At 26.5% G+C, this 10,119-nt stretch overlaps 1 protein-coding gene across 5 annotated transcripts; it reads left to right on the plus strand.

Moving 5' to 3' along the window:
• The first annotated feature begins 2,651 nt into the window (after positions 1-2,651).
• Positions 2,652-8,866, plus strand: LOC112685020. Of its 5 annotated transcripts, XM_025556784.1 has the most exons (6): positions 2,652-2,945; positions 3,011-3,134; positions 7,776-7,867; positions 7,928-8,183; positions 8,253-8,453; positions 8,530-8,864. In XM_025556784.1, the coding sequence occupies exons 2-6, from the start codon at positions 3,071-3,073 to the stop codon at positions 8,793-8,795; spliced, it is 879 nt and encodes a 292-aa protein (XP_025412569.1). In that variant the 5' UTR covers positions 2,652-2,945; positions 3,011-3,070; the 3' UTR covers positions 8,796-8,864. The 5 variants fall into 5 exon arrangements, with proteins under 5 accessions (XP_025412569.1, XP_025412575.1, XP_025412560.1 ...); XM_025556790.1 differs by lacking the exon at positions 2,652-2,945 and having other exon boundaries at positions 2,954-3,134; positions 7,928-8,126; positions 8,530-8,866; XM_025556775.1 differs by lacking the exon at positions 2,652-2,945 and having other exon boundaries at positions 2,954-3,134.
• The last annotated feature ends 1,253 nt before the right edge of the window (positions 8,867-10,119 follow it).

A 10,119-nucleotide genomic window follows, 5' to 3' on the forward strand; every position in this document is an offset into this window, starting at 1 on the left:
TACATTATAACAAAAAATGAATGCTTTAATGACAAAAGAAAAAATTATAAGGTGTATTCAGAAATCTAGAGACTACTTACGCAGACGAAACAAAAAACAAAAAATTAAATAATGATAAAAAAATTACTAATCCTATTAAATTTATAAATTTAGAGTATTAATAATTTAAATGTTTTGTATTTACAACAATTTATTTTAATTATGAAAAGTATTAACCAATGAAATACTAAGGTCTGTTAAAGTTGAAAAAGTTTTTATAAACCCTCATTTAAGTTTCAAAACGATTTTTACTAAAATTATTACTCTATAGTGCATGCTAGAATATAACTATCTACAAATATAACAATATATTTTTATTTGAAATATAAATTAAATATTGAAAATGTACTACATTTTACAACATCAAAATCATATTTTTAAATATTTTTCAGTCGCGATAAAAGAAGTAAGTAAAAAAAGTTTCCTTGTGCCTGATGACCGGGAAATATATAAATTATGTCATAATTTTAAACATTATTTATGTACTGAAAAAACATAAATAAATATATTAACAACATTATATTTAAATTGTTAATAAAAACGAATACTTTAATAACAAAAGAAAAAATGAAAAGGCATCTAGAGATTACTCATGCAGGTGAAACACAAAAATATATTTAATAATAAAAAATAAATACCAATTCAAATAAATTGAAATTTAATTTATAAATTTAGAATATTAATAATTTAACTAAATAAAGAAAGGAGAAAAATGTATTTAAGTAATGGAAAAATATTATTTACATAATAAAGAATACTTAATTATTTTAAGTAAAATAAGGTTATTTAATGGATTAAATATAAAAAAATTAAGTCGAAGCTTAAAAACATAAATTTGATCAATTTTGTTATAATTAAAGTTGTTATTCAAAATAAAAACGACGTACCGTTATTCCTGGGAGTAAGTAGATAAGTAATTGTCACTAATAAGTTTATTTCGCTTTTAATCGGCTCCTAAATTTCGGCTGTTTACTCTAATAAAAAGAAAAAGAAATAATAATTAATTTTTTTATTTCATTAGTATTAATATACATATAATGGGCAAGAATTATAAAAAACATAATTTGTAAGAATGAAAATTAATAACAAACGTGAATAGAATAAGACAAGTAATATTAGACATAGATTATCTGTCTCATCATTGCTCCCGTCACAGTAGGGCGCCAAAAAATATTATTTAAATTTAAATGTTTTTTATTTACAAAAATGTATTTTAACACATTAACCGATGGAATACTATGATCTGTTAGCTTGTAATAGTTTATATACCCTCTCATTTAAGTTTAAAACGATTTTTCCTAAAACTATTAGGCTATATCTCATATTAGGATATAACAATGTATTGTTATTTGAAATATGAATTAAATATTAAAAATTGTGTCTTATAAAAATAAATAATATTTATAAACACTTGTCAATCGCCATAAAAGAAGTATGTTTAAAAAGACTTAGTTTTTTAATTTATTTGTTATTAATATTAATACTCATATACTCTTGGCAGTAATCATAAAAAATGTAATTTGTACGAATGTAATGATTTAACAAACTGAAATAGAATATGACAAATAACATTGTACATAGATTAGCTGTCTCATCATTGTTTCCATTACGGTTTGTTAATCCGTGTGCCGCGGAATATTATTTAAATGTAGAAGTTTTTATTTAGGTACAAAAATTTATTTTAATTATAAAAAGACATTAACCAACTTAATACTAAGGTCTGTTGTAGGTTTAATAATTTCTATTTACCCTTACTTGAATATCGTTTCGATTTATTTATTTTTAAATATTTCTAACTATTTTCTTTAGCGTGTGCGAGAATAGAAGGATCAATATAGCGATTTATTTGTTATTCATAACATGGATGAAATATTTCTCATACAAATTTTTTTGAAAATTCTGATGCTTCACGTTAATATATCCAAGCAAGTTGTTAGGCTTTGTGTTGCCAATGTCTTCATTTGAAGAGGTTTTCTTTTCTTTTTTTATTCTTTCCTCGACCCTGCTGTGTATTAAGTTACCCAGAACGCCACTGCACGTCTTTTTAATGTCGTGTCCTTATCGGTCCAATTCAAATTTTTGACGTATTTCTAATATGGATATAATTTATTATCAATAAGCTCATTGTTTTATTGTTTTAATCATGAAGACTAGGTATATATATAGATAAATATCTAGTTTTCATGGTTTTATTATTAATCAATTATCAATCAAGTACTTTAATAATAAAAGATAAATTTCATCATCTAAATACTTTCTTTCATTTGTTTTATTATATTTTATAACATGAATACATATTATGTACAGTATTGTCAGTACTTATACGTACCTACCTGTAGTCAGTGGTTGAATTGGGGGGGGACGCAGAGGGTCTGAGCTACTCTTCATTTTTCTTCATATTATAGCGTACCCCTTAATTTAATTCATCAAGGAACGCAGGGGACGCAGCGTCCTTCAACAATTATATGAATATGAATTTGTTTCTAAGAAAAATTAAATAAATATGAAAAAAAATTGGAAACGATTAATATTTTATTTAATTTTTGGTATTAGTTCGTAATCTGTTCATTATTATTAGCACATATGTATATTAGGAACGCAATAATAACATATATAATAATGTTATATAATTTATGTAACACGTTTCAAGTGTTTTCACTGCGTATTAATTCGTGGTATAAGCTGCTAAATTGCTAAAAATATAATTATTACGAAAACTTCCCTGGGTGTACCGATATAACGATCCTTAGTAAACCATTGACAATAATAATATATTGACTCCGTATTTTGAGAATCCGTCCGTTGTTTTAGTTATCGACGATTAACAAATGGTGATCGTTTTCAAGGAAAATTAAATATTATTTATATTTTATTTGGAAACGAGGTGCGCCACGAATGAGTAATCGGTGTTATGTTAGCTTGTCGCGTACTCGCGTATATAATTTATAAATTGTAATTTTGTTGAAAATAGTAAACACCTCAACCGCACTCCTACAGTCCTACATGTCACGTCAGCAATAAACAAATAAACATGAATAAACGTCAAAAATTGTCCATATCGGACTTTTTCAATAAAAAGAAAAACAATAACCAAGGTAATTAAAACACTTTAATTTAATAATAAATCATAGACGTGCGCAGATTCCTGTTACCGGTGTACTTTTATTTTTTTTTTTGATAATCCACCCTCATAAATCCCGCCTTAAAAAAAAAAAAAAGTAGAAATAAAATTTATTAGAAAAACTGATGTACAATCTGATTATCAATGAACGCCAGTCCCGGCAATTTTTATTTTTTTGTAATTTGATAAAATTTATAAAAAAAACTTGATTTTCCAAAAAAAGTTATTAGCCCATTTTACTTAAGTACCTAGTACCTACCTAAAAAAAAAGTTAATAAATACAGTTAAAAGTTCCTTAAATTTTTTTGGTCATACATTTTAAAGCAATACATATACATAACTATGATAAAAATAATTATTATTTAACTCTCAGCAAATCTTAGTCCTAAAAATAATGTGACGGGATGAAATAAATTATTTGACTAATATTAAACTTCAAATATTAAAATTAATATTGACAAAAAAAAATTAATATACTAATTAAAGAGTAACATTTATAATCTATAAATTTAATATTTACTTTTTGTAGGCAACAGTAAAATACATGAATTATTTTAAATTGAAAGTTAATTGATTAATTAATTTTATCATGTGACTATATATTTACATTTTAGATTTTAAATTTGCTAGACGTGTTGCTGTGTTGATAGAATTAATACAAAAAAATACCTATTAGTATTGTTTATTATTTGTTATAGATATCTGTGTTAATCATTAGATATATTTAATTATTTATATTGTAGATGCATTTAGGTGGTGGGGGGGACAAAATCCCCCACGGTTTTTTTTAGATTAATTTGCTTTGGAACGCTAATTGTTCAGCTACATTTAGAGTCCACCTTTATTTTTTTTTTTCAATTCAACCACTGCCTGTAGTGATATAGTACCCTTTTTGTGAAATTATTTAAATCAACAAAAACACGACAAGTAGTTAGACTAATTTTAAATATGTCCTTCAATTTTGAATATTAAAAATAAAATGAAACAGAGAACATAAACGCGAATAAATAATTTTGACATGTCTGTCAAGTATCATTTGATGATTCAAAAGCAAATAAAATATCTATCCATGAACGATATGAACATAACGACCATGATGAAAAAAATTTAACTGAATAAGGATGTTTTAAATTTTAATATACAGTCTGATGATTTGGATGACATTAATTTGAGTTCAAAGCAACCTAAATTTCAAATAAATAAAAAATACTTAAATAATAAATTAATTGTAATTAGAATAAAACAAGAAATAACTCGATTCTTGATTAATAATATAATATATTAGTTTTAATATATTGTGTTATATTATATTTTAATCAATATTTTTATACTTTTATATTAATATTAATATTTTTTTCGTGTTCAAATTATAAATTTTAAAGAATTGTATTACTAAAATATAGTAGTATAGATGATTTTTATATCGTTATTAATTATGTAGAAATAGTTGATGAAAATTTCGATGAATTTGATGTTGAACAAATGCCAAGAAAGTATATTCGTATAGAAGACCCGTTTGAAAAATACAATGACTATACATTTTTGAAACGTTATCGTTTTCCAAAACTGATTGTCATGGATCAGTTAATAAATTTATTAGGTATTCAAGTCAATCATCGAGGATTGCCTATAACTCCCATTCAAGTTATTGATAACATTACGATTTTATACAATAGCAAACTTTTAACCTATCTAATTTTAATTTGTAAAAACTATTGTTAACATTTTTCCTCTTCAAAAATATTAGGAGCACGGTTAGGTTAGCCTGCCATAAGGGACATTTTGATCAGCTTCTAAGGAGTCTTTAACTATCTTCAATAGGTCATCAAATGATTTAATGGATATTCTAAAGTAATTGAAAAATTTATCATGATGCCTTAGTTTAGGATATAATGTAACCAGTGGCATAGCTATCATAGGGCGAAGCAAGGCAGTGCCCTGGGGCACCTTGAATATTTCTGAAACTATACTTCCCTAAAATAATTAACAATGTTGATGGTATTATTAATAAAAGTGATCTTTTAAATGTACCATTATGTATGCAAACAATAGGTCGGTATTTAGATGTGGCTACTTTAGTTCTCTAGTTTTAAATCCCAGTGAAATGTTTAGTTCCAGTCTACCTCTGATTACTGTAGCCAAATAACGTACAATATTTCGGCTATCGATATCGTAAATAATTATTGATTTACCTTATCGCAGGAAAAAATGTGATTTCAAAAATAAACTACATTTACTTTCGAGGCATTATCTGAGTAACCAAAGTTTTATCCTTTGTTGTGGTTTGAGAATACCCGTAATTTTGTAATAATTTCTTGAGAGTATAGGCGAATATATGGCATGAAGATACTTTTGTATCTTTTTTCTTTAGTTAGGTTAATTTTGCATAAGCAGCATCTTTTTTGCTTCGATCATGATAATTTTTTCGCTTGACTTTCCATAAACACTGTTCAGAACGATACATTTCAATTAATTCTTCCGTCCACTCACGTATTTTTGTTGCTATAACTTAAATGGCGAGGATAATAACTAATAGTATAAAATATGTTGTTATTCAGTTTTTAAAATTACGAATTGACTTTGCCGTGTGGCTGTAATGAAATTAAAACTGTACAGTGTACAGTTTGCCTACACACGGATCGTCTTATCTGTACAGTTTAATTGTCGCAGTTTTATCAATTGGTACTTTCAATTTATTTCCGATCAACTGGACAGTTCAAAAAATGTTGTATTAAGGCGCGTCCAGACGGAGCAGCTTTTGCCGCACGGCAAATACACGTCCACGCGGTGCGGCATTTAGTTCCCAATTTTTATTAAATCAGTTAGCGCCAAAATTTAAATACCTACTTAAAAAATAAGTACTGATGCCGCGCGGCTTTCCTTTGATGTGGACCGCCTACTAGGCCGATCGGAAATTATGCCGGACAGCATCAAAAAAAGCCGCGTAAAATGTATTCATGTATTCAGACTCATACCGCGCGGCAAAAGCTGCTCCGTCTAGACGCACCTTTAGCCTACACACGTAAGACTTATCTGTACAGATAAAATTGTACAGTCGAATCGTACAGTTGTAACTGCACGTGTGTAGCTCGCTTAAGCCAGGTTTACATTTTACGAAAAAATGCTAACAGTTAATTGTAAAGATAGAATTGTTTTAATTTATTGTTGCGTAGAAATAGTACATTATAGCGATTTATTGGAATTGAACCGGATACTTGATGTTGGCCGACATAAATTTCTGTGAATCGTAACTTTAATAACTAATCGTAATTTTAATAACAACGTACATTCGGTTTAAAAAAAAAATCTCCGTATAATTTTATATATTTGTATAACCTAGTGGTGTTATCAGTACATTAATCTAAATTTAAACTTATTATTTGAGAAAAACCATTTTTAATGTTTATTATCTTGATAGGTGCCATTTGATTCAAATATTTTGATGAATGTCGACAATTTGGGAAACAAACTAAATAAATCAACAGACTGTTAAAAATATTAAATATTACTTTTGTAATCAATACTTAAATTAAAATTTACGAATTGTACTTTGTTTTTATTTTTTTTTCAATAATAATGTAAATAGATTTAAAATGTGGGTGTATCTATTATAGTATTCAATACAATTGATTGTATACTTTAGTGACTTATTTCATCAGGTAGGTACGTATACTATTTTATTTTATTTTGTAACTATCAATATGAAGAATATTTTTAAGGGCATTAGTATCGTGAGTTTAAGACTCGTGACCTGCTAACTTAACCAATTCTAACTTTTTATTATTAACTATAGGTGTTCTTCAAGGCTGTGATAACACATACTTATTATTCTTATGTCTTATTCTTTACTAAGGGACTTACCTTTAAAAAAAAAAAAACATTCTTCTAAATAAATTTGCAGATGATACTGATATTCTTAGTTCTAATTATTTACAGAAATCCTAGGTATTCAGGCAGCTCATAAAATCTAATACCACTGACCTAAACTTATGGTCTAATGATTGGAAAATTTAGCCAATTAAACTAAATCATCTTAGTTTACTTTCTCCATACTTTAGAATGCCCTCCAATAATTTAATACTTTTTAATTATTAACAACACACGAGTTAAGTATCTGGATTTAGTACTGGATAAAAAATGTAGGGTCCTAACTTTAAAAAAGAAACATCAGGTACTTGATATGAAATTTTAATTTCTTAGAACTTTACTCCGTTCTGAGGTATCTTGAAAAATCAAAAAAAAATTTCATAGCTTTTAATAGACTCATTGATTTATGGTATTCAATTTTTGGAGTAAAGCCTTCTAATTTCAAAATAAAACTAGTATTTCAATACATATGCTTGTGTTTATAACAGGCTCTCCTTAATTCATCACTAATGGCTCACCAATTATTTCCTAAATTAAATAGATTAGTAATTTATGCATATTAATTCAAATTTTTAATGCATGATTCCATCCATATTAGTATATTTTGTACTTTATTAAGAAATTTTTTTTTTAAAAATAATTTATTGATATTAAAATGAGAAATAATGAAAAATACATGGATGGATTAATACATTTATTAAATCAAAAAATTTCATAACAAATATTATTTAATGTTATATTTTTATAGCTGAAAATATGAATTTTTCTATTGAACCTTTTACTATTGATTCAGAACTGTATAATATTAAAGAGATTAGACGTTTATATGATCTGTTTGATGTAAGTTTGATTAATTATTTATTGTTTATAGATTAATTAATTTTAAATTTGATATTTTAGGTAATTAGTGTTCACAAAGTTCAAAATCCTCTTTTATGGGGTTTGTATACCCTGAAAAAAAATGAAATGGAGTTTAATGATGATACTTACGAAGTCAATGAATGGCTTTTATATCATGTTACAGCAACAAAAAATGTTCAGTCAATCGCTGAAAATAATTTGGATTGGCGTTATACAAGTCGTTGTAGATATGGAAAAGGTGTATGCTTTTCATATTGTCCATTATATGCTAATAGATATGCATCATGTGCTATTGGTATAATTTTTAATGTAATATAAAAATATTATTTTTTAAATTAATTTATTTCCTAATTGATTTAAATAGGATCAACACATGAAGTTGAATATGATGAGAATTTAATGCATAAACTTTTGACAATGGGATTTCCAAAAGAAGCAGTTAAAAAAGCTTTATTTTTTACATTTAATCAAGGAATAGACCAAGCAACTAAATGGCTTTTGGATCATATTACAGATCATAATTATGCTGAAACTTTTGTACCATCTAGACGTAATTTTAATAATGGTAAAATAAATTATATTATTAGTTTGATTAATAATCAAAATTATTCTTTTATTATACATTTGTTTTTTTTTTTTAGAAATGTTGGTCGAGCGAGCATTTATTATTTGTAGAGTTTTAGTACAAAAAATTAAAGATATTAGTGTCAATTATGGTTTAAATATGATACCCAATTCATTTGATACAGCTCTATCAAAAAATGGTATGGTATATGTCAAATTTAATGACTATGAATTTTATCCTCAGTATATAGTGTATTATAGAGAGCATAATGTATCTCAATATGTTGATAAGAATAGTTATAATTTCAATAGTAATCAAAATTGTTATTATAATCAGAACTAGATATTTAATCATAATATTGATGACTAAGATAATTTCTTTTGATGTAATATAAACGTAAATATTTAAAAAAAAAGTGTAATTTATTTTTAATGATCTTGTTTATTATTTAGTCACATTGTTATTAATATTTACTGATATATTATTCAAAATATACTTTATTAAATAAAAGATAACTAAATCAGTAATTAAATAAAAAAAAAAAAAAAATTTGAAAATCAGTGTACATCTAAAATTTATGCATAAACCGAGAATCAAGATATTTTGATTTTATTATGAATTTTTTTTTTACTCATGTACTTAAAATTGTTGTTACATATAACTTTAATATTTTAGGATTGATTTTATGTAAATGAAAAAGAACTAGAAAAAAATATATGCTTATTAATTCTTCTTCTTATTTGCTTTCACAACTCTGTTAGAGTTTTAGCTGCCACCGTCACTGCTCTCCAATAATCACGATCCTGTATCCTTTCTTCCCATTCTGTTTTAGTCTCTCTAGATCTCACTGTACTCTATCCATCCATCGTTTCTTGGGTCTGCCCCTAGGTTTGTATTCAATTGCTGCTCTAACTTCATTTGTTTGTTCTTGTCTCATTATGTGTCCAAACCATTGGATTCTCTGTCCCTTTACATAACTTGTTATGGGAGGTACTTAGGTGATTTCCCATATTTCTTTGTTTTTTCTTCTACGCCACCTGTTTATTTCGGTATCAAAAACTGGTCTACATATTGTTCTTAGTACTACTCTATTCTCAAAACTTTTGAGTTTTTGTTCAATCTGCACTACTTCTGCCATACTTCGCACCCATAGGTTAGCATTGGTCTTATAATACTCATGTACAGTCGTACTTTTGTTCCTCTAGAGAATAGTTTTGATTTGAAATATTTTATTAGTGAAAAAAAAAAGTCCTTACGCCTTAGAGCAAGCGACTGGTTATTTCGGTGTTTCAGTTGTTACACCTAGGTACTTGAAGCTATGTGCTTTCTCGAATACGTAATTATCTACTGTAAAGTCTTCCTCGTCTATTTCAGACAACGTTTCCATTGCTTTAGTTTTCTCCTCATTTATTTCTAGACCAATCTTTTGCTTCCTGTATGAGTGTTTTGGTATTTCGCACAGTTAATTTCTTGTTTTCTCCTACTAAATTTAGATCGTCTGCAAAACCTAGCACATCTAGCGTGGTTTTGTCAATATTAACTCTGAGTTTATTACTTTGTACACTGCGTATTACTTTTTCTAATGCTATGTTGAAAAGTATTGGCGATAGTGCGACATTCTGCTTAAGTCCTGTTATCACTTCAAATTCTTCGGATAATGTAAAAT

Source organism: Sipha flava, unplaced genomic scaffold (assembly GCF_003268045.1).
Source record: "Sipha flava isolate LNK unplaced genomic scaffold, YSA_version1 106_pilon_pilon, whole genome shotgun sequence".
In the NCBI taxonomy this organism is placed as follows: Eukaryota; Metazoa; Arthropoda; class Insecta; order Hemiptera; family Aphididae; genus Sipha; species Sipha flava.